This window comes from Theobroma cacao, chromosome 5 (genome assembly GCF_053813885.1).
Source record: "Theobroma cacao isolate CCN51 chromosome 5, ASM5381388v1, whole genome shotgun sequence".
NCBI classification, from domain to species: domain Eukaryota; kingdom Viridiplantae; phylum Streptophyta; class Magnoliopsida; order Malvales; family Malvaceae; genus Theobroma; species Theobroma cacao.
Window position 1 is genome coordinate 40780613 of NC_142643.1, and position 25474 is coordinate 40806086.

Consider the following 25474-nt stretch of genomic DNA (forward strand, 5'->3'; position numbering starts at 1 on the left):
GATTTGATTTAATGTGATAAAAAATAAAAAATTATTTCAAAATTTTAAATAATTTAAGAATTTTTTAAATATATGTCTTGCAAATATTACATATTTTACAAAGTAATGTTCATAGGTATAATAAGGACAAAATAGTATTTTTTTTGCTTGATATTTTTCTTTAAGCTAAAGAATAAGAAAACAAGACTTAATTTCCATTGGTATTTGATTTGTCTAGAAGTTATGCCATTATTTTCACTTGGACACAATGTAGAACAAATTAAATATGTTGAATTATAAATATATTAAAATTGATTTAAAAAGAAAGTACGAGGAGCTTTTAATTGGGTTTTTCAGGAAAGAACTGGGTATAAATCAATGGCCCATTTGGAGTTGGACCTTGGGGAGCCCCGAGAGATAACAAGATACGCTGCTGAGCCCAAATCGAAGAGAATTACTTTCTTTGACATTTCTACCCATGAGCCATTTCCCGCCAAAACGGGAGAGAGAGAAAAGACTCGGCCTTCTCCATGGAAACCTGGCTCCAAAATACTAATAAACCCTAAAAACGGCACAAAATTGCTCTCAAACATATCAAAACGACCAAAAATCCAAACCAATGGCTCCATCCGTAAATGATGCTTCGCCCCCTTCAACCATTAACGACGCCGTCACCGAAAACAATCTCCAGGTTTTTATTTGTTTGTTTTTTAATGTTTAGTTCTCACGAAAAGAAGAATTCGATATAACAAAGAAAAAAATGCATAATATAAAGTGAATTGTTAAAATTTTAAGTTTAACTCGAATTTGAAGAGGTTGAAGTTTCAATTGATTTATTAATTTATTTATGTCTAAAAAAATTTGGCAGCCGTTTTTTGTTCTTCAAAAAGGATCAGTGAGGAAAACAGAGAGAAAATTATCAGGAACAGGAAAAACAAGAAGGAGAATTGATTTATCTCCAGAATTACCTAAGAATTCCGAGAATCTCGAAGATGAAATGGAAGAGGAAAAAATGAGCTTGAGAATGGAAGCATTTGAATTTGTTTGGTCGAAAATTGAGTCAACCATCAAAGTAAGTTGAAAATCCTACTTTTCAATTTTTTATGAGTTTTTTTAGCTTCAATTTTCCTTTGTTAAAGATTTTATACTTTAATTGCAGGATGTTTTAAGAGAGATTAATACTAGTGTGTTTAGTGAAATACAAAGTTGGGTGCATCAATCTTTTGACATGATCAGATCACTCGGGACTCCTGATTTTCCTCAAGCAACTCAATCGTTCCCTATTATAACAGATGCTAATTCTAAAAAGCTATTTACTGGGCTTGTTCTCACTAGTAAGTTTCGTACTTTGTGCTTTTAGTTTAATGTTTGGTAGGAGTGATTGTTCTTACCTTGTTAAATGTCCCTAAATTCTTTGGTCTATGCTGTTGGATGCACCATGCATGCAATAAATATATGTTGTTTGCGAAACTATTATTTATAGTGCATAATGATTGGCAGAGAATATGGAGTTTGTTGATGATCTACTCACATTTGAAGAGCTTGGAAAACATTTGAAAGCTCAAGGATGCCATGTTGCCAACCTTTCCTCGCTGGACTTTACTGCCAAAAATGGGATTGGTGGTTGTCTAAGAAGTTTATTAAGACAGTTTCTAATGTCTACTTTGGATGTAAGTACTGGTAGCTGCTCTGTTTGACAGTTGGACTAGAATTTTTTGCAAAGTTTTGTAAGTTGTGCTTGTTCCTTATTTTCATTTTTGTTTATGAGCAGGCAGCTGACATATCAATCTTAGCATCATGGTATGGAGAACAAAACTACAACAATCCAGTGGTTGTGATTGTTGACGACATTGAGCGTTGTTGTGGGTCTGTCTTGTCTGATTTCATCCTCATGTTAAGGTATTATACATCCTTTTATTCTTTTTCAACCTAAACTGCCTCTTTGTTATTTTCTTATCTACTCTGATTGTCCTCTTGCTGAGGATCAGTCTAATTGTAATGACATAATGTATCTTTCTGAAACCAGCCCTTGCTTTGCTTCTCTATCTTTTTGACACTAGGTTTAATTTCACTCTAGTGTTCATCTGCAAGCATAAACTTTGCTTGTTAAAGTTCCAGGCCTAAGAGACACTTACCTAATAACAAGTGACAAAGTAACATACTTCATTTATTTTTATATTTGCTTGTACATTCAAACATATACCTAACATCAGTCTTTATTCTTTGCTTTTATATCCAAACCCTTTTTTTTTTGGCTTTTGGAAGCAAAAACAAGTACCAACAAAAAACCAAACTGCATCGACGTTGCAGAGTCTGTATCGTAAACTTTTTTCTTTTGTTTCTGATCAGTGAATGGGTTGTCAAGATTCCAGTTATTCTCATAATGGGGGTTGCAACAACTCTTGATGCCCCAAGAAATATACTTCCTTCAAATGCTTTACAGCGCTTGTGCCCCTTTGATTTCACCTTGGGAATCCCAGCTGAGAGAATGGATGCAGTTGTTGAGGCTGTTCTTGTGAAGCCATGTTCTGGGTTCAGTATTGGCCACAAAGTGGCAGTTTTTATGAGAAACTACTTTGTAAGCCAGGATGGGACTCTAACATCCTTTATTAGAGCTTTAAAGGTTGGAAACTCTATTTTGTATGGATATAGAGGTTTATTGTTTTCACTGATTTTGCAGTGTTGCAGCTTCTTTCTTGTGTCTTGTGAACTTAATTATGTTCTTGCTGATGTTAAGATTTAAGGAAGTGTATTTCAGATAGCATGCACTCAACATTTCTACATGGAGCCTCTGAGTTTCATTTTACGCGACCTTGTTCTTGAAGAGGATAATTGGGTTAGTTTTCTTACTACTCTCTGACAAGGTTTTTAGCTCTTGCATTTTCTGTAATAGTGTTTCATACATTCTTGAATTTTCTATTATTTATCATGAGGAATATTTCATCTGTTTTCTTTATTGTCTTCTTGAATTAGCATATACTCTACTGCATTTACACATCATCTGGTTCTTTTGGATTTTATACATTTTAAGGATTTGATGTATGAGTTTTCCTTTTCTTTTGGGTATCCTAAAAGAAAGCAATTTCTTAATTCAGTTTGTCTACAAATTAAGGATTAATGGCATGTAGTTGAAGCTTTGTTGCAGACAGAAACCCTAAAATTAACCTTTAATATTCTACAATTCCTTCATATAATCAAAATGTCATACATTGTATAGCTGGAAATTAATTTTTGCACAACTTTCTGATTTAATAGTCTCTTCGGTTTTAATTTTCTTGTTTATAGATATATATATGAAAAGCCTTTTTGTTATTTATTTTCCTATATTTGGTGTATGGTGTTGTAGGAATTTGAAATTGAGCAGTATGGATTATCACCAGAAGTGACCTTGAAGCATGCTTTTAACCTCCCATCCTATCAGAGGTACTTTCAAATACCAGAAATTTAACTTTTGTTGAATTTCCACAATATACGTAAATATGTTGAATAGGGAAGTAATTTTCTAATGCGTTCCCCAATCTGCCGGCAGGGTTAAAATGACCAAAGTGACCAGTGAAAGTTTGGCTCATGCTTTGTCAGAATTGAAGAGATTACAAAATCAGTGGAGAGCTGTGGTTTTGGTGAGACTGTTTCTTTTCCTTGATATTGTCATGAATTATGATAGTTTTAAAATTCTAAGGCAGGTGTTTTGTTTTCTCAAATTGTAATCATAAAAGCTTTTATTTTGTTATTTACTCGTTTGTGGCATTGCTTACACAGCAATGTGACTTTATCTGATGATACTATTGGTTTGATAATGTTAGTGTAGATATGGTATGTGAATAGATTATTAATTTCATCAAACTATAAATGCTTAAAACAAAGTCTAACAATCTTAATCAACTGCTGGTTAGACGTGAACAATCTGGTGCTAGGCCAAAGCACATGGCTTATCATATAGAAGGTTATGCTAAGTATTTGTATTTCTGGCCTTTTGCCTTATTTTTCAACTAAAAAGTGCTTGCTTTTTTGGCTAAATAGATGATTTGCAAGTGGAAATTCTGGTTTGAATTGCTGCCCTTCTTTTATAGTCATGCTTGGCTTCACGATTCCACATTGTCTTTCCTTTTAACAATTTTGGTTGGCTTCATATTTGATCTGGTTACACAATCATGTCATTCAACTAATTTCATTTTTGTTTATTGACATATTATATGTTGTAGTGCCTATATGAAACTGGAAAGGGTGAAAAAGTCAGACTGCTAGATTTATTCTGTGAGGCAAATGACCTGGAATCATACAACCGAAGAGAATTTGATGCTTGCACTAAATTAGAGAAAGATTCTGTTTCATCTCCTAGTAGTCGACAAGGTCCTGGCTTAATAAAGGGAGGTGTTATCTGTGAGGCAGTTCGTTTGGTGAGGTATGTTAGAAATTCTTATAATACTTTTTAGTTGCAGTTGGTCTACACATACTGCTGTAGGTTTCCTATGGGGATAGCTAGAAGATTTTATTCTTTCTCATTGCTCAGTTGACTCAAGTTTGGTTCTGGTTTGACTATCTAAATGTGTGAGAAAGTTCCAGTTCTGAACAATTTTTCTCCTCATTATTTCTTCTTCCTTTTCTTTTTGTTAAGCCATTAGTTCAATTTTGATACCCTTGTGTGAGAAACAGTTGGATTTTTCTTAATCCTAACTGGAAGGGGTGAAAAATTTTTGTGTCATAATGGATATCTTCTTTTGACTTCTGTTAGCTGAATCATGGAATTCACATGAATTAAATGCTCAGCCTGAGGTAAATGATACAATAAGATATACACAATAATCTATTGGAATTTACTATTTCAATGTTGTTTGCTGGGAATTTTCATTGTCTTGTCACTATTATTAAAATTACTAAGGCCCCATTTAGCTTAGAAAATGTTTTCCATTTTCTATTTCCACTTAAACTCTAAATATGATTAATAAGTTATGGTGAATAACTAAATTTTGGAAACTGGAAAACAAGGGTTTCTCTATGTAGGTAAAAATTTAGAAACCAGTTTATCATAATTTTCCATTGATGGAAAACAAGGGATTTCAAATTTAGTTATTATCCTTATATTGTTGATTGCGTATAATGTAAATATGGAGGTGGAAAATGGAAAACACTTTTTTTATACCTAACAGTCTCTTATTTTTTCTTGCTTTTGATTTGCTTTTGCATTTCGCTTATTCACTTAATGCTGATGTTTAAATTCAATTAGGGATCTTTCCACCAGACAGCTTGGTAAATTGCTTAAGATTTGGGAAAACCTTACTGTGGGCATCATGGAGGTATGATACTGCATGAAGCATTGATCCATGCAGAAAACAACTATAACTCCATAACCTGTTACTTTCCTAGAAGGGTAAATATTCTTCAGATTCATGCTTATAGGGAAACATTAACATGATTTAGGTCTTATTAAAGAACAACAATAATTTATGATTTGGATAGTGTTCTGTTTTTATATCTATCTCCATGCTTAGAGTTATTTCCATAACCTTGATGAAGTATTATTTGTTTTTTGCCACTGTCATCCATTGAAGTTTAAGAGGCTTGGCTTGACTCTTCCAAGCTTTTTCATGATTGCTTCTTTATCATTTTATTATCTGATCACTTTTTATTTTTTTCTTTCTTTTTGCATAATTGCTTTAACATTCCTTTTACCAGGCAGCCCACATGACTTTAAGTTATCTGCATTCTTGTTATAGATCAATGGCAAGGTGAAGGAGTTGCAGTCTTTGCTAAAAGCAGAGGATGGAAAGAGTTCAAAGAAAGATTTGATTGTAACACCCAAGTAATTACTATTTCTTTTTCTACTGCTTTATAAAATAAATAATTTCCATATATTTGAAAAAATCGATCAAATGAAATGATAATCTTGGTATTAAAGTTTCTTTTCCAGTCTTCTGAATATATACATACAATCTTGAATTCTGGTTTGTGATTTTTTTATGGATGTCTTGATCATTATTAAACTTGAATATTAGCCCTCCTTAACTGAAACCATATTTTGGAAAGATTTTAAATCAATCATATGGTTAAACATTTTCTAGACTATTGTCATATAGTGGTTAGACAAGCTTAATACTAGGCGTTCAACACTTTTCACTTGATTGTCAGATATAGACTTTTACTCTATCTTCTGTTTTTATTAATTTTGCTTTGTTTCTATTTAATGTTCTCTCTTATTAGTTTTGCTTTGTCACATTTGAAGCTCGCCAAAAATAGTAATAATTTCCTGGCAAGAAGTGATTTCTCTCTTCCTCTAAGCTTCAGTAGTTGTAATAGCTTGTGCTTGAGAATTAATATGTGTTACTATTTGTCATTCTTCCTGATTGCTTACCGCTTGATTTTCATTGCTTTATATGACAGGAGACATGCTTCACGAATCCAATTGAATATTGAGGACTCAAAATCATTGGGTGATAAGGCTGCTAAATTACTGGAGTGCATGGTTAGGTAGGGGCATCCACCTTAGTATTCCTAGTTTTGGTTGTTTTGGTTTTTTCCATTTCTTTCCTCTAGCAATTATAATTGATGGAGTTGATACTGATCTGTATCTATATATTCTGATATTCTCTTCTATTTCATTCTATGAATGAGAAACTTTGTGGATGTGACTGATGAGCAGTTGAATGCGGCCACCTTATAAATATTTTATACATTATCTTGTGTCATAGATATTTTATACAGTTCTTAGTGAAAATATGTACTATTTGTTATCATGATGCTGAATAATCTACATCTGAATTAAAAGGAGCAAAGTTAATGTGAACTTGAATTCTTTCTCTTGCTGAGCTTATGTTATGCTGTGTTTAAATACGCTACTTTTGAACTCCTGCCTTAGGATATTGACATCTGTCCAACATTTTCAAAAGTTTACTCCATTTTCAAAGGTTTTGAAGCCTGATGAATATATTTAATAATAGAGATGACTTTATCATATCAGACAAATTAAAGTAAAAGTTAAGATACAGTATGCTAAAAATGTTAAGGCGAATTTCATAAACTAACCTAGTGAATGAGATAGAATTTCCATATCAATATGGTTTTAAGTTTGTTTTGGCCTTCAATTAAGGTTAGGCCTCCTCATTTTGTCAATTGCTTTAGTTCAGATGCTTAATATGGTTTGATAACCTTGGTTGTTCTTGCTATGTTTTTGGGGTACATACATGTTAATTGTGATGGACCTACACTTGAAGGGGAGTATCAAATGGTGCTATTTTATATGGATTAGCTTCGAATTGGATATATTTTATGTGTTTATGTCTTGCTTCTTTGGTGCAAAGTCTGATTGCATTCAATTTCTACAAAAATAATTTGGGTCAGTTCCATCAATTATTCCCTTTTTCCCCATCTTGCTGTTCTTATCATTGGGACACTCTGCTTATGGTGAGCAGTTTTGAATGTTGCTTTTAGAATGGTTAATTGCATTCTTCTTTCAATGAGATTTAGGAAACCAATTGGCATATTGGCTACTTATTTGCATTTTAGAACTAGTAAAGCTGGTTATAGCTTAGGTATGTTCGTAGTGTGTTGTGAAAACAATTTTAGTCCCTTGTTCTATCTGTATTGTCTATAAGTTTGATCAATTAATGCCCTGTTATCTAAATATTACTCACTTGTGATTATTTATGACACAGGGATTATATGCAGCCCATTGAGTGCATACCTTTTCACGAGATTTTCTGTTTTAAAAATGTTGACAAACTTCGATCGGTAAGCACTAAGGTTTAATTTGCATGATGAATGCATTGTAGCAAGCTTTTCTAGAACTGCAAAAAAACGTTACATAACACAAATTATTGGCAATCATTTCTGTTGCTGCAGCATTGACAAATTGCTGGGTGTTGTAAATTTGATCTGCCAAAATCTGTTATCACTTATGTTTGTCCTCATCTTATTATCGAATCAAAGTACAGTTACTGTCTAATCTGTTGTCTACAAATGCAGCCTCATTACAGGTGATGTTTAATGTTGGTGAAAATTTAGGAATAACCCCTTGTTTGATGTGTTTGATTAAGTTTGACTTCACTATATCTCATTAGGGGAAAGTAGTATAGTGGGAAAAGATGGACTTCTGATGTAGCCGAAAGGTTTAGGGTAATTAGGACTCAACAATTAGGCTTCAATGGGGTTGGTGTGTTTGGAAAAATAGAAAGATAATTGGGTTTTAAAGAAACCTCTTGAATAAAAATTCAGAATAAACAAAGATAATAACAATCCTCTATCTAGGACCACGTATTTATACTAACTAAGATAAATCCTAATCAAATAGAAAGATTTGAATTCTACCCCTAATAAAAATCATCCTCCTAATAAATAAAACTTAATATACTAAAATCCTAATAAAGGTAGCAAAAGAATCCCAAACTAAATACAATAAAGAAAATAAAATCCTAAACCGACTAAAATAGAATTCTAGATGTGCTTGCATCATTCCCCTGGGTCGGAAAAAGACTCAGCTTCAACGAGTAGGCCTTGACACAATCCTCGTAAATGTTTGGATCCACTCATTTCAATTCCTCTTTAGCAATCCAAGTGCTTTCATTAGCAGGTTTACCAAGCCATTTCACCAAAGATCGTCTATACGGGTTCCCTTGTCTAGATCAAACTCTTTCACATCTAGGACTTCTTCAATAACTTCAGCCTTAGCAATTGGAAGGTGCTGAACTTGAGTGTCTAGAGTAGATGCAATCCCATCACATCCATCAAATGGATACAAGTGCAAAACATTGAAAATAGGACTGATTTGTAACTCAGGTGGTAGCTCAATTAAGTAGGCCTTTTGAATTGATTTTCTTAGCACCTTACAAGCTCCAAACTTTCTAGACTTGAGCTTGTGATAAGTACCCTTAGGAAATCTTTGTTGCCTCAAGTGCACAAGTACTTGATCACTTTCCTCAAATTCCTACTTACGACAATGTTGATTTGCAGCAAAAGAGTATTCTGCATTGCTGGCTTTTAAGGCAGCTTTTACCTCTTCATGAATTTTCCGAACATGATCAGCAAATAACTCTCCTTCATTACTCACTCTAGCTTCTTGTGGAAATGGCACTAAATCAAGCACATGTTGAGGTTTTTATCCATATGCAGCCTCAAATGGTGTCTTCTTTGTGCTTTGATTGACAGAATTGTTGTAGGCAAATTCAGCTTGGGGTATAACTAAATCCCAAGTTTTTGGGTTGTTTTGAATAAGACATCTTAACATATTACCCAAACTTCGATTCACAACTTCTATTTGACCATCTGTTTGCAATGGCAAGTACTAGAATATGTCAATTCTGTTGCAAATTTCCTCCACAAAGTTCTCCAAAAATGTCCCATAAACTTCACATCTCTATCAGAAACAATGGAAGTTGGAATACCATGTGCTCTTACAATCTCATGAAAGAATAATTCAGCAATATGAGTTGCATCAGAAGTCTTAAAACACAGGATAAAATGTGCCATTTTTGAAAAATGATCCACCACCACAAAGATAGAATCAAACCTTTTTGCTGTCTCTGGAAGTCCCGAAACAAAATCCATACTCAAATGAATCCATGGTGCATCCAGCTCAAGTAAAGGAACATATAAACCTGTGTTTTGAGTATTGTCTTTACCAAATAAACAAGCTGGACATCTTTTCACCAACTTTTCCACATCCCGGTGCATTTTTGGCCAATAATACGATCAACCACCATTGCCAAAGTCTTGTCTTTGCCACAATGTCTTCCCAAACCATTCCCATGAAGTTCTCTAATGATTTGCTCCCTTAAAGATCCTTCTGGAATGCACAACTGGTTACCTTTGAATAAATAATCTTCATGCAATCTATAAGGTAAATTTCCAGCTTGTGATGAACCTTGCAAATCAGCTATTATCTTGCTGAAACAAGGATCAGAACCATACTGATTTTTAAGTTCCTCAAAGCCTATGACTTGAGTGCTCATAACTGATAATAGTGCATATTGTCTACTCAAAGCATCAGCTGCAGTAGTAGACTGTCCAGATTTATATTTTTGAGAGAAATTAAATTCACCAAGGAAAGAAATCCACTTGAACTCCACTTGGCATGTCGATCATTAAGCTTTTTCTGTGAATGCAAGTATCTTAAAGCTTGATGGTCAGAATAAATGGCAAACTCACAGTAAGCCAAGTACTGCTGCCAATGATGAATAGCCCTTACCAAAGCGTAGAACTCGAGGTCATAAGTCGAATAATGTCGTCTAGAGTTCATCAACTTTTCACTAAAAAACTCTATAGGCCTTTCATCTTGACTAAGAAATGCTCCAATTCCTACATGTTCAGCATCACACTCAACAACAAATAACTTCTCAAAATCTGATAGTGCAAGAACTGGGGCTTCTATCATCAAAGCTTTCACTTTTTCAAAGGCTTTTTATGCAGAATGTGACCACTTAAATCCATCTTTCTTCAAAGATTTAGTTATAAGACTCATAATAGAACTAAAATTTTGAATGAATCTCCTATAAAAAGATGCCAATCCATGAAAACTCCTCCTTTGATAGATGTAGGTGCTGGCCAATCTGAAATTGCATGAATCTTCTCTGGATCTGGTTTCAAACCTTTTGCCAACACAATGAATCCAAGAAATACCACTTTTGTTTGCATAAAATTGCACTTTTTCAAGTTTATATAAAGCTGCTCCTTTTGAAGTACTTCTAGAACTTGTCGTAAATGTTTAAGTGCTCTTCCTTAGTGCGGCTATAGATAAAAATATCAACAAAGTAAACCACCACAAATGAATTCAAGAAGGGCTTGAGCACCGCTGTCATGACTCTTGAATGTGCTTGGTGCATTGGAAAGGCCAAATGGCATCACCAACCATTCAAATAATCCATCTAGTGTTTTGAAGGTTGTTTTCCCTTCATCTCCATTCTTAATTCTAATTTGATGATAGTCGCTCTTTAAATCGATCTTTGAAAACACCTTGTAACCAACTAGTTGATCAAGCATCTCATCCAATCGAGGAATAGGAAAACGATGCTTGATTGTAATCTTGTTCATGGAACTGCTGTCCACACACATCCTCCATGAACCATCTTTCATAAGAGCTAACAAAGCTGGGCAAGCAAAAAAATTTTTACTTTCACGCACTAGACTTTTCTCCGACAACTCCTCAACTTGTCTTTGTACCTCGACTCATTGCATAGGTGGCATTCTATATGCTGGCAGGTTTGGTAATGATGCTTTCGGTAACAAATCAATTGTATGCTGGATGCTCCTTAGAGGTGGTAGACTTTTTGGCAAATCCTCATTAATCAACTCTTTAAAATCCTTCAATAGTTGTTGAATTTCATTGGATATTGAGGAGATTTACCGATTTGATCACTCTTCAAAGATTAGTTACCAAAGCATACATAATTCCTATCTCACTACTTTCAGTTTTAAAATTTTCAGCGGATAAATACTTAGTGATTTTGTTATTTGTAGGGCTTGAGGTTGCTGATTTCTTAGCCTCTTCTTTAAGAAGATATAAAGTATACTTTCTGTTGTCTTTGTATAAAGAATAGGTATTTGGCTTCATCTTATGATCCATATCGTGATCATACAACCAAGGTCTACCAACAAGAATATGACCAATATCCATTGACACAACATCACATAAAATCCCATCATTCAAATTACCTCCTATAGTGAATTTCACCAAATATTGAGTAGTGACTGATGTCTCGTGCCTTTTTTTTAGCCACCCAATCTTGTAAGGATGAGGATGTTTGCTTGTAGGAAGCTTCAGTTTGTCTACTGCCTCTTTTGAAGTAATATTTTCCATGCTTCGACAAGATCACTCACTTGACCTTCACAAGCAACTCATTTGCGAAAAATACTTCACCTCGTTCAATCTTTTACTTCCTCATTTACTATTGTTGTCATCACTCTTTATACCACTAAAGACTCACCTTGTGTAGGATAAACATTGATTTCCTCTATCTCCTCATCATATTCATCATAAATGGGTTCTAACTCTTCCCCTAATTCTGCTAAGTTCACCTTTCGTTGTGAGTAAGTAAAAGAAGTGTGTCCTTTCTCCCTAAGTAAAATATTGAATTTGGGAATTGCTACCTCCTTTATTTGTAGAAGAACCAGAACTGTTTTGTCCACCATAAGGCATTATACCCTTGCTTTTATCATTTTTTTCAACATTGGTCGCATTCTTATTAATTTTATTAATTGTGGCAACTCCTCGATAATTTTGTTGGGATGTTTGATAATCTCGTCTTGCTTCAGAATTGCTTTGCCAATTGGTTCCATATAAGGGCTTTCTAGCACCATAGCGTAAAACTAGTTTTTCTACTGCTAAAACGTATTGACGAGCATCTTCAATGTTGTGCAAACGTATTACTCACATTTTGTCTTTAATAGAATGATTCAAACCAGTAAGATAACAAGAAGTAATTTGTTCATTGTTCTTAGTTAACCCAACCTGAATTGATAGGTTATTGAACTCCGATGTATACTGCTCAACAGTCATGTCATTTTGCTTCAAACAATGAAACTTTTCATATAATTTCATAGTATAATCAGCAGGTAAAAATTGCTTTCGTAACTTACTTTTCATGTGCTCCCAAGTGCTGACTTTAAGCATCCCTTGTTGTGCATATTGCTCTTTAACTCTCTTCCACCATTGAAGTGCAGTACTCTTTAATGTTATCTTTACAATAATACTTTTTGATTTTCTACAATGGGTTTCTATTCAAAGTTATTTTCCAAACTGGCTTTCCAATCCTCCACATGAAACTTCTCAGGAAAATCAGTTACTTTGATCCTGATTCCTCCACCATTAAAATTAAGAGTGTGTAATAACAGGCTCTCCAATCCAACTCTTGCCGCTTGATTTACAGGTCCATTTTCATGAAAGGGGTTCTCAATCTCAAATTCATCATCCTCAAGATCTTGAATTTTAAGAGGGTTGTCGTCACCTTCCGGCTTTTCCATTCGGGATCCCACTAGTTCCTGATGTTGCAAGATTTGCACGGCTTGGGTCAAGTCATCAATCATTCTCCACATCTCAGCCAACTTAGTTTGTTAGGGCTGGTTGCCTCTAATTCGACCTTTGCCTTGGCCAACCATAGTTTCCTAGCAAAAAAAATCCTCGTAGGATAGTAGGATTGTTTGCTTTAATGCCACTTGATGTAGCTGGAAGGTTTAGGGTAATTAAAACTTAACAATTAGGATTGTATGGGGTTGATTGTGTTTAGAACAATTGAAAGATAATTGGGTTTTAAAGAAACCTCTTGAATAAAAATTCAGAATAAACAAAGATAATAATAATAATCCTTTATCTAGGACCACCTATTTATATTAGTTAAGATAAATACTAATCAAATAGAAAGATTAGAATCTTACTCTTAATAAAAATCCTCCTAGTAATAAAACTTAATGTACTAAAATCTTAATAAAGATAGAAAAAGAATTCCAAACTAAATAAACAAAGAAAATAAAATCCTAAACCAACTTAAATACTAAATAAAATAGAATTCTAGACGTGCTTGCGTCAACTTCGAAATCTGATTCTTAATAATAAGATGTCATTCTTGAGAAAAGAATCAAACTTCCAGTATAATTGAATATTTGCTAGTTTGACTATGTTATAACAGAAAATGTATATGTCTATATAGGTATTTATGTCTGTATGCATGTACACGGATCTAATTAGGAAGACTGCAAAACAGCTGGGCCAGTTATGGCCATTTTTAGGAATTTGAGGCCTGCCAACTGTTTCAAGCCAATTTTCCCCTCTTCTTTCTGTTACCAATTAACCTTTTCTAAGTGAATGTCTAGTCAAGCCAGTTCATGAGAGTTTGAAACCTAAGAGAAAGCACTAAATCTAGTGGCTAAGATTACATGCTTGGGGATCCACTAGGTTGAACTTTATGGGGTTGAGTTAGAACTTAAGAAAATAAACTCAGCTTCTGCTGGCGTAAATACTCAGGAGGAAATAGAAAGGGAAAAAGAAACTTGTATAATAGTTTCACCGTGGTTTCACTTATGGACATTATCCCTGAATGATTATCGTTGATGTGAATACAAAGTAATTTCGTTATACTTCTAAAACGTCACTGCAATTCCAAAACTTCCTGTTATTTAGAATTGAATTCTTAGTGTCAAAACTTCTTGACCAGATAACCTGATTCTGTATTTCCGTTAGTTTGAGAGAAGTTTGTAATCAGACTAATATTTTGCATGACGATGAAAATGGAGTATAGATACTTCCATTTTCTCATATGTCTTAAGAACTAAAATTCTGACTTCGTATCGATCACTTTACAACAATTTTTCTTCTGGAAGAAGTTTGGGCTGAACAAAAGGTGCCTTCTCTGGGATTTATAAATCTACCTTTATCTTGTGCAAAGTTATTACTTATCTCATTTTTACTTTTATGGATTGATTGAATTAAAAAAGTACTTAACAGGTTGTGCGTGATAATTTTGCCAACAATAGTGATGTGTGGAAATCTTAATTCCAATCTTTATCGAGCTATACATGTTCAGATGGTCTTTCCAAGTTCCAAATCCATCTTTCCAGCTCTTTCCAATTGATGACAAATACAAAAATGCTGCTCCTAATTTTTAAAGATGTATTTTAATTTTATTTGTAGAACTGGTTCATATGTGTTTTAAATTTTTTGCAGGAATGCTCTGATTCTGGAGTTTTATTTCTTTGGTTCATGAAAATTTCTCTAAAGTACAAACTGGCCTTTAATGTTTACATGAAAATAGCAGAGCTATTGAGTGCTGATAGAATTTTTTTTTTGTTTATAATCTTTTGTGGGCTTTGCAATTTTCTACTGATATAAAAGAGTAAATGACTATAGAATGGACCTTGCCTTTGATTGTGTAGTGCAAAAAACCTCTCCTTATTTCCACAAAATCACAAAAGGATAGGAACTTTTGTAAGCAATAATGTATAGCATCATGGATTTCTCGTTTTCCTAGTTCCTTGTTTGGAATGAAGTTTAACTTTCTTTTCCACTTTAGAAGTTCTTGGAATTTAAGCTGTAGTGTTTTAAAAGTTCTATATTTTGACTTCTTGTTAGGCTTTGATTGGGGACCCGAGAAGAAGGATTCAAGTTGATCTCCTTGAATTCCAGAAGCTTCTCCACTGTAATTGCTGCATAAGGGGCAGCAATGCCCTATTACCATCTATGCACGACACATCAATAATGTAAGTATTTTTACATTTTCAGCTATTGTAGTAAAGAAGAGAATGATTATATAACTTAAATGATAGCCATGGCCTATTTGAATTCATACTTTTAACCTCAGAATTGTTGATGACTGCCATCTCATGTAATATCAAACAACACCACCTGTGAGTCATGGACAAATATTTGAAAGTATCGGATTTAGGTTTTATCCTTTTGGTCCTTCTGCTTCTACCCATTCATTTGAGTCTACATTGCATGACCTGCTCATTTTATTGATGCTGAACTTAAATGGGATAATGAAAAAGGTTTCTAGATCTTTTTTTCCCCTTTGTTTTGGTCCCTCAAATGTTTTAGTTGATGGCTTGTTAAGCATTTTAGACCTTCAACGAATTTCCTGCCTGATAATTTGTTCTTTATTCTTCTCTCTAATGAGGTGAAAGGTGATAGATTTTAAATTCTCAGCAGCATCTATCAAAAACGTCTCTTTTGAGTTGTATGCTTGTTTTAGCTGACTGCTTCCAAGATCTGCTGCTGAATGCATTCCCTTCCTTTCCCAATTTGAGTTGAGTTCTCCATGAGACTTCAGACATTTTAGATCATACTCCTGTTTGTAATCGTATCAGTTACTTCTGATACTTGGAGGAATAAACTATTAGGGCGTTTTTTCCTTTTTCTTCCCTCCCTTCAGATAATTTAATGTCGACCTTAATCCATCCTGTAAAAGGTTGCTAATGTCAGTGCTTTATATCTTTAGCCATTCATTTAAAATAAATTTATGTATATTTTTCATTTAGCACTTGATAAGTTATGCATAATTTCCTTCTTTAGAAACATAAAGTTGGAAACTGTGTTTACAGGTGTTACAGGACCATTATTTTATTTTTTAGCTTTGTACATTGTTGATTATGATTTGAGGTGAAGGATCTTAAGAGTTGCATTTTCCTTAACCTACTTTCTCCAGACCTGTCTGCTTTTAGTTGTTAGTGTACCATTACATATCCATGTCCTTAATGCTCCAATAATACCGGCTTGGCTATTTTGGAGTTATATGTAACCGTTTTTCTTTTATTTTGAGACATAGAATTCATCTTTGTTGAAACTTTTGTTTGCCATCTTGTGTGGTTTTAGGTATAACCTAGCTCAGGAGCACGGTGATCTTATCAATCTCCACGATTGGTACCAATCATTCAAATCAGTAGTTCTCTGCCCAAGTAGTAGTAAAAAGAAATCAAGGCCGTCCCCATTACCAAAGAAAAGAAAAGATATAAATGAATCAGAAAACAGGAGTGAAGCTTCCATACAGTATCCTTGGCTGTAGCATTCTTCCAGATTTACTTTAGTAAGTTGATGCAATATATTTTTTTTGGCATGCATTGCAGTTGGACTATAGATGCAGACTTGCACTATTGAGTGAACAAAATGTTGCATTGATAGGCATATTTGGTACATAAAATTTTCTTACTTTTAAGATACGATAACAAAGTAGACAAAGCCTTCTTGGTAGCCAGATTACTGAGCAGGATACATTATATATCGAGTAGTGCTGAACTTGTAGAAATTATGCTCGCTTCACTTAATTGCCTTTGGTACAAATCTTTTGTGGCTGTTTAGATTAAAAGCAACTCAGTCCATGTGGATAATCTCATTATATATTCATCCTGAGATCTTATTGCCTGCAGCGCTTTGTATAATGTCATGACCACCTGTCAATGCAGGAAATGTAGCTTCCTTACAGGGTGCATGTGGTTATCACATTCTTAAGACATGTTTGCCATATATTAGATTTAAACCTCTGTAGAATAGCAAATGCATCCCCCCTTTTGTTGTTAATGCACTAATTTTATTTGCCATGATTTCATCATCTCTGGTTCTAAGGATATCATCCATCTTAATCTGTGGTCATGTCTACTGTTTGTCTTACATCGTTGACGTGACTATAGAAATTATGAAATAAACTGGCTCAGCTTAGGCTTCATTCCTGGAATAGCCAATTTGCTTGCAGTATTGCCCTATTACTGATCATCACAGCTTTGATGCATTTTGCTGAAGCCCTTGTGTACAAGGTCTTGTTATTTTACTTTTCAATTTAGAACACCTGCATATAGCCTGCCTTCACTGAACGCTGCCTCTCTGATTCGGTTCTTATTTGCTGTTATTCAAATTTTCTAACAAGGTAAAGATCCTATTTGAAAATGAGCATCCATGAGAATCCTTGACCATTTCTTCCTACAGAGCACGGTTTTGCAGGGCTGTAACAGAGCTCCAAATCACAGGGCTTCTTCGAATGCCCACCAAAAGACGACCAGATTTTGCTCAAAGGGTGGCCTTTGGACTGTAACATATTGATGTGTTAAACATTTGTAGGTAAGTTTTGCTTGCTTTGTTAAAATTTTTTAAATTTGTCCTTTTGTGGCGATGTAAATTGATCTTGTGATTCTGTTGCAACAATGTAGTTAATTCTTTGAAAATATTTCAAGACAGGAAAATTATCTTTAGCTCATCTCATTCCTTTTGATTAAAATAAAATTAGGATAAAATTCAAATTTATCGTTTTATTTAAGACGATGATCATATATTAGTAATTATCTTTAAAGGAGTGTAATTTTAGTATCTTAGTTTTGCTTTGATTCAAGAATAATCACAAATTAAGAGTACAAAAATATTTTGTTTAAGACGATGATCATCATATAATTATGATTATCATTAAATGCGTGTAATTTTAATGTTATAAATTTATTTTGGTTCAAGAATAATCACAAATTAAGAGTAAGAAAATATGTGAAAATATTTTTTATCGTTAACTTTGATTTTTCTACAAACTACAATTAGGCTGCAGTTTTTCCAACGAAGCGTGTGGAGCCTGTGTTATGCACCTGACACTCACGCAAAGCATTGTGTCGGTGCGTGTCAAACTAATGGCAGGAAGCTCAGATGCGCTGGCTAATGAAAAATATATGTACTCGCTGGCATCTAGCGTTGATTCTCCCTTATCTTGAAAATATTCCTTTATTTGAGCCGACAATTAAAAAGCGAGTTTAATATTTGATCAAAAGAAAGCAGTCACCAGCAAAGTAAAAAGGAAATACAGCCACAGTTTGGGTAACAAGAAAATTTCCGTGGAAGTCACAAATTCTTTGGGCACAAGAAAATCTCAGTGGAAAATACAAAAAATATTCTTGGATTGGGCGACAGGCACGTGCATGGACAGTATAGGGTCTTTTTCTCTATTTCCGCGTTGCCAGCAATTTTGTTGTTTTCATTTGTTATTTTGTACCTGCACAGGTAGCGGTTTTGTATTTTTGGTATATGCCAAAAGTAAAAGCCGCTCCTAAAGATTTGTAGACAGGAAGAAATCTGAAAATTTAAATTAAGATAAAATTATTGCTACTTTATGAATTTTTTATTTTTCTTTATTTTTATGAATGATTGCCCTTTGATATGAGGACAATTTCTTTTTTCAAACAAATATTTAATAAAGGTGTACAACGATCAGTTCAATTAAAAACATTTTTAATCGAATATGTTGTGAAAAGTAAAGTAGAATTGATCGAAAAAAATTTTAATCCAATTAAATCCATTAATTCGATTATATCAAAACTTTTATATTATTATTAATATATATTATAATAATATAGTATATAAAAGAAATTATCTAAAAGAGGACATTGTTCATCTTTTTATGTTTTTTTTTTTATATTATATATATAATGTGAGCATGAGCAAGGGTCAAAAATGAAAAAGAATAATGTATAAAATATAAATGACTAAATATGATATATAAGATTAATAATTTTTTCTTATATAATCAATATTGTTAAAGATTAAATACTCAAAGATAATTTTTTTAACTAAATATAAAATATAAAGCATATAAAAAAAAATCTTATATAATCAAGATTAATAAAAAAAATAAAATTTTACGTAACAATCAATAATGCAATGTTAATTTTAAGTAACAATCAATAATGTAACGCTACAATGTATATTGGAGAATTACATAATAATTTTTTAATTTTTAAGTATTAAAATCATTGAGAATACATAATAAAAAAATATGACAAGTAGAAAATAGAATTATATAACAAAAAAAATATAGTAGATGATTTGTAGAAATTTGAAAAAGAAAATTTATAAAAATTTAAAATATATGATCAAATAGAATAGAATATAATTAAATAATAATAATAATAATAATAATATAGTAGAAAAAAAAGATAAAATTTTTTTATTTTTTTGTAATTCCACAATGAAATGACAAAAAAGAAGAGAAAGAGAAAAAGAAAAAAAATGAAAAAAAGTATGAAGAAACTTAAAAGGAAAAATTTTAAAATTAAATAAATTTATATGATCATTTATTATTTATTATTTATATTAATAATTTAATAAAAAATTATTTTAAAAGCCATAAAATATAACATATTATATTAATAATTTAATAAAAAATAATTTTAAAACTCATTAAAAAATATATGTAATATATAAAAAATTTTAAACCCCCTTTGTAAAGGGGCGCTCCGCCCTTGAACGTGAGTTTTATGAAAGAGTACCACATATCTTTTTACTTGAAAATTTATTTTATAAATTAATAGTAAAATTTTTAAAATATATATACAAACTTAAATGTTTACACAGTGTCTGTTTAATTATAAACATAAAAATAAATAAATTATTATTTTTGGATAATCAAGAGCGAAATGCCACTAGTACATGTGCAGTACACAAAGTCACAGATATATATAGAGAGAAGGATAGACGTAGAGAGAAGTTTTGATTTTATATGAAATTATCATTTAGTTTCGGATTTTTACGTATTTTATTAAATAGTGTCGGCAACTGCCAATTGATTTAAAATATTCTGCTTCTTAATTCAGTAGGCATAAATAAAAAAACAAAAAATGAAAGAAATTTACATGCGTCAAAAGAAAAGGTAAATCGGTGAATAAATATCCAGCTGACAAGGCCACGTGGAGGAAAAGTACGAATTGTTGTACACTGTACTCATGTCCTCGCCCGTCAACAGGGAAAAACAATAAATGGTTTCCCTCCGCTATATAAAAACCATAGGCTCGTTTCACCGCTAAATCCTCGCTCCTACACTCAAAGGCAAATCTCTCTCACTAAAAATCTCCTTTGAACCAAATCTAGTTCGAGGATTTCGAATACAATACAAGTTCCCGTTTCTATAAATAGTCTTGCAGGAGTCAATCACCAAGTAAATGCACCCCCTTTCCTTTATTCTTTAGAATCTTTTATTTTTCTCATTATTCTTTCTCCATTGTCAAGAATTTCAAGATCCACGTTTCTTCAGTCTCCCAGGTAATCTTTCTCCTTCTCTTCATTTTTGCTATACGGGTTCTCTGGTTTTTATTTTTTTGTACTGGGTTTGTTTTGTTTCTTGTTCTGGGTTTAAGCGGATAATGTTGCTGATCTGATGGTTTTTTTTTTTTGTTAATGTTGTCACATTTTCTTTGATTTTATGGACAGTTTTTCTGATTTTTAATTTGGGTTTTATGTGTTTTATTTGTTTATGTTTTGTTTAATTTATTGGAAGCACTGGATTAATGCAATCTATTTTCGTTTGATTTATGAACGTTTTTGCTTTAGATTTACTCAAGTTTGACGCTTTTGACGCTTTTTTTTTAGATTAGTAGATGCATAATTAATCTCCAATGTAACCCAATTCTTGAACTCCCTGGCTTGGTTATGTCTGTTTTCCAAGATTCTGCTGTAGAAAATAAGTGAAAAACATCAATATTAGAATTTCATGGTCATATTCTTTATAATTGGCCTGAGAAAACTACCCATTGCAGTCAAGAAAAGAGAATATTTTCATTTTGTTTTAAAATTTTTTCCTTTTCTTCAAGATGTCGAGTATGTGAGTTTATGGACATTACCGGATTAACTGAAATGAAATAAATTATAAAAAATGTGCAGATTTTTGTTGTAGAAGACGACTGCTTGCTAAAATGACTTTGGCTAATGGCAATGCTCACCAAGTGACTAGCAATGGGAATGTAAGCAAAACCTTCAAGATTTTCGTTGGTTATGATCCACGTGAAGATCTAGCGTATGAGGTCTGTCAGCATTCTATCGTAAAGCGTTCTTCAATTCCTGTTGAGATCACACCCATTGTTCAGTCAGATCTTAGGAAAAAAGGCCTTTATTGGCGTGAAAGGGGTCAGTTGGAGAGCACTGAGTTCTCCTTTTCACGGTTCCTAACACCGTACTTGGCAAATTATGATGGTTGGGCAATGTTTGTTGACTGTGATTTCCTTTACTTAGCTGATATCAAGGAGTTAACAGAGTTGATTGATGATAAGTACGCAATCATGTGTGTTCATCATGACTATTCCCCGAAAGAGACAACAAAAATGGATGGTGCAGTGCAGACTGTGTATCCAAGGAAGAATTGGTCTTCTATGGTGTTGTACAATTGTGGCCATCCAAAGAACAAGGGGTTGACTCCAGAGGTTGTGAACACGCAAACAGGTGCTTTTCTTCATAGGTTTCAGTGGCTTGAAGATGATGAAATTGGATCAGTCCCGTTTGTGTGGAACTTCCTCGAAGGGCATAACAAGGTTGTTGAGAATGACTCAACAACGTTTCCTAAAGCTGTACATTATACTCGTGGAGGACCATGGTTTGACGCATGGAAGAATTGTGAGTTTGCTGATCTTTGGCTGAATGAGAAGCAAGAGTACATGGAGAAAAACAAGTTAAATGCAATTTAAATTCAAATCTGCGCAGTGCAGTGGTATTTCCTAGTTCTGTTTTACTAGTATGTCAATGTACTCTTGCTCCATTTTATTTATTTTATTTATTTATATGTTGAATTTGTCTTGTGTATCCTAGATCTGATCATGCTTTAGAGAAGAGGTATTTTCTCTGTGGCAGTAATTCCAATAGGCATTGCTGGCTATATATATGTAATTCTTCATTTATTATTTGTTCAGCTGATTACCTTTGGGATCTGATCCTTGGCATGTTATTGAGTACCATTAATTGTTTAATGAGATGTCTTTCTTTTGTTTTTCTTTGGTTGTTGTTGTTGCAATTGATGTTCATATCAAATGAGAAAACAGTCAGGACTCACTTTAAGCGCGGTGTCGTTTTCCTCTTCTAATGAGGTGGTGCCGAAAAGATGGATGAAAACTTTGTTGATTCAATCTTCATTAGGGTTTGAAACTTATTTAACATGGTATCAACTTATGGAAATGAAGGAATTATGCTTGTTGGTACAATTGCATAACATTTCCAACCCGGTTGCTATATAATAGCTCATACCCTTGTTCTGGTTTGAATCATTTTATGCTGGTAATTGGAAAAAGAGAGAGACAGATTAGCATGTGCTTGTTGCTGGACATAAATGAAGGTGCAGTTTGTTTTGGTTCCTCCATGTGTAATTATGAGGAATTTCCCCAGTCATTATCTCATATAGAATGCAAGGTTTTGTTGTGGTGTAGAAAATTTGATAACAACAATTGTCACGTGGCAAACATAAAATGCGGCACTGCATTTTAGTTGTCCCTTTCTTCCACATTATTATGTGAGGCCTTGATGTCTATGCCACTTGTTTGATACCTTATTGCTTACCATAAATTGATTTTGTGAAGCACTTTGTGCCATTCGTTCAGCCTCTGAAACCAACACAAATTTTGCCTTAATAATGGAAAAGGACTCTCCTTGGATTTGGAATGTTCCCCTCAAAGAAGGACAATGACCTAAAGAAAAATCCTCAGCATGGGCCTGGCCATTGGACTCTCTTTAAGGGCTCAAGGTCCAATATAAAATTTAAAATATTCTGATTTGGTAATAACTTCATTAAAACACAGGTAAATGAAAAGGATTGCAAAAATTAGTTTGGTTTTCTTCAAGTTCCCTAATGAAAATAAATTACATGTTTGACATTTTGACTTAGCATGGACCCTACATCAACTTCATTTCATTTTGCCATATTAACAATTTTAAGGAAATTTCAAAAACAAAAAAACAAAACGTAAGGAACCTTATTCAGTTTTGCTGAAATTAGTTTGTACTGGCTAAACAGTGGATGGTGAAGGGTGTACGAATGGATTATGGCTGTGGAGAAGTCTGTGTTGAAAGGTTTTGTGGAATTCTGTTCAAGTTACGTGTCACGGTACAACACCAATCCATAATGTAGAGCTAAATGTCGAAATATCTTACATTGGTGCGAAGGAGTGTATGAGGGACATCACATCACCTTGTTAAAACTTTAATTACTTTCTTAATGACATGATTGCAACTTAATTGAAAATTAGGCCTAAATTCTGGACCAAAATTGCTTCCATGTCCTTCATCATCATCACTACCATTTTCTTTCTTTTTCTTCTACGACGTGATCAAATCTCGTCATCTTTTTACCACATCACGTGAAACACACCTAAACACTAATATATTATTTTCAAGCACTTATCTTTAATAATTACTATAAATAATTATTAATTATTAGAATATGCTATCTAGAGGTGGTTGCGATGATGCCATGCATTAATATTAATTATGGCAGCCAATATTTCCTACCAGACAATAACCTTACTCAATATAATCATACTGTCTTACAATAAATGTGATAATATTTTTAACAGTAGAAAAGATACGATCGACCCTCACTGCATGGCCTATGCATATATTCATTTTGCTAGTCCAAATATCTCAGCAATAATAGTTTTAATTCTTTGAAGTGAAGGGAAGAAGAATTTAACAGTTTTTGTTGATTTCTAGGTTGGGTTCCATACTTGCATCACATGCATATGCTTGCACTTTTGCGGAAATGACATTTGGCCTTGTTTCTCTTGTTCTCTCTCTCTTCTTTTGGAGGGGTTAAAACTTGGAAGGGAACTTCTTTTGTTGTTCTTAATTTTGGTTTATTTTGAGTTGATTAGGATTAAAAACCATAAAAGGAGCATTGGTGATGCCATTGCTGATTGAAGGACACCAGAAAGGCGTGATCAAATTTGCTGTCATTACCTGCCAAAAGCCTGAGTAAATTACCACGACAACCAAATGTTTGGAGTGTATTGATACTGCTGCGCTCAATCTTGGTAGATGATGGTGGAGGAGAAACATCCATTATTTTACTGCATTCATATTTCAACTTCAAGTGAGAGTAAGGGTGTCTGTCACCCTGTTTACATTACAAGTTTACAAAATAAAGGGGGGCTGCAGTTTCCTCTCATTTCTAGAACTGTTGATTGCTCTTAGAATAGCAACAATCAACCGATAAAATGTATGCTCTATTGTCGAACTTTCATCATTAATAAATCTTGATTCAGGCTTTATTTTCAACCTTGTCTGACCTTCAAAGCCACTTCTTTTCCTTTCTTTTCTCTTGGGCATTCAGTCATTCTACACCCAAGCAATCACTAAATTTTAGAAAGGATGAAAGGAAAAAGGGGTAGAGACTGAAACAGCAAGAAATTTGTATGAAAATTCATATTGAAAATGGGAAGAAAAAGTGAAAATTGTGAAAAATGTCTCTCCTCATAAGCTCAATTCAAAAACATTTTTTATTATAATTTTAATTATTTTTAAGTTAATTTTTGATATTATTTGACAATAATACCTTTTAAATAATTTCAGACAAATTAAAATGATTTCAATTTTCTCTGATCATCTAGACGATAATTTCAAAATTAAATCTCAATATCTCTATTTTTTCAAATACTATTTATTGCATCATTTAACTTTTTCTCATAATTTCAAATAGCAAATATGGTATCAAGATATATGTTTTAAATTTTTAAATTTATTAATTTATTCTTTATTTATAATTTGTTCAGCTGATTACATTTGGGATATGATCCTTGGCATGTTATGCAGTACCATTAATTGTTTAATGAGATGTCTTTCTTTTGTTTTTCTTTGGTTGTTGTTGTTGTTGTTGCAATTGATGTCCATATCAAATGAGAAAACAGTCAGGACTCACCTTAAGCGGTGCCGTTTTCCTCTTCTAATGAGGTGGTGCCGAAAAGATGGATGAAAATTTTGTTGATTCCTTCTTCATTCGGGTTTGAAACTTATTTAACAAGGCATCAACTTATGGATGTGAAGGAATTATGCTTGTTGGTGCAAATGCATAACATTTCCATCCCGGTTGCTACAAGTAGCTCATACCCCTGTTCTAGTTTGAATCATTATATGCTGGTAATTGGAAAAGGAGAGAGAAGAATTAGCATGTGCTTCTTGTTGGACATAAATGAAGGTGCAGTTTGGTTTGGTTCCTCCATGAGTAATTATGAGGAATTTCCCCAGTCCTTATCCGATAGAGAATACAAGGTTGTGCTGTGATGAAGAAAGTTTGATAACGACAATTGT

The 25474-nt window shown here is 33.3% G+C and overlaps 2 protein-coding genes across 3 annotated transcripts; both read left to right on the forward strand.

Moving 5' to 3' along the window:
• The first annotated feature begins 501 nt into the window (after nucleotides 1–501).
• Nucleotides 502–17639, forward strand: ORC3 (origin recognition complex subunit 3). Of its 2 annotated transcripts, none has more exons than XM_018120696.2 (17): nucleotides 502–670; nucleotides 848–1051; nucleotides 1139–1313; nucleotides 1480–1649; nucleotides 1751–1878; nucleotides 2329–2602; nucleotides 2738–2815; nucleotides 3326–3402; nucleotides 3509–3599; nucleotides 4182–4381; nucleotides 5204–5273; nucleotides 5694–5779; nucleotides 6358–6444; nucleotides 7629–7704; nucleotides 15029–15156; nucleotides 16268–16478; nucleotides 17372–17639. In XM_018120696.2, exons 1-16 carry the CDS (start codon nucleotides 599–601, stop codon nucleotides 16455–16457), a joined length of 2106 nt encoding a protein of 701 aa, XP_017976185.2. In that variant the 5' UTR covers nucleotides 502–598; the 3' UTR covers nucleotides 16458–16478; nucleotides 17372–17639. The 2 variants fall into 2 exon arrangements, with proteins under 2 accessions (XP_017976185.2, XP_007029702.3); XM_007029640.3 differs by having other exon boundaries at nucleotides 503–670; nucleotides 16268–16441.
• Nucleotides 17640–20199: 2560 nt separating this feature from the next.
• On the forward strand, nucleotides 20200–22172 carry CDI (Nucleotide-diphospho-sugar transferases superfamily protein). The gene is made up of 2 exons (XM_007029643.3): nucleotides 20200–20455; nucleotides 21074–22172. Exon 2 carries the CDS (start codon nucleotides 21106–21108, stop codon nucleotides 21868–21870), a length of 765 nt encoding a protein of 254 aa, XP_007029705.3. The 5' UTR covers nucleotides 20200–20455; nucleotides 21074–21105; the 3' UTR covers nucleotides 21871–22172.
• The last annotated feature ends 3302 nt before the right edge of the window (nucleotides 22173–25474 follow it).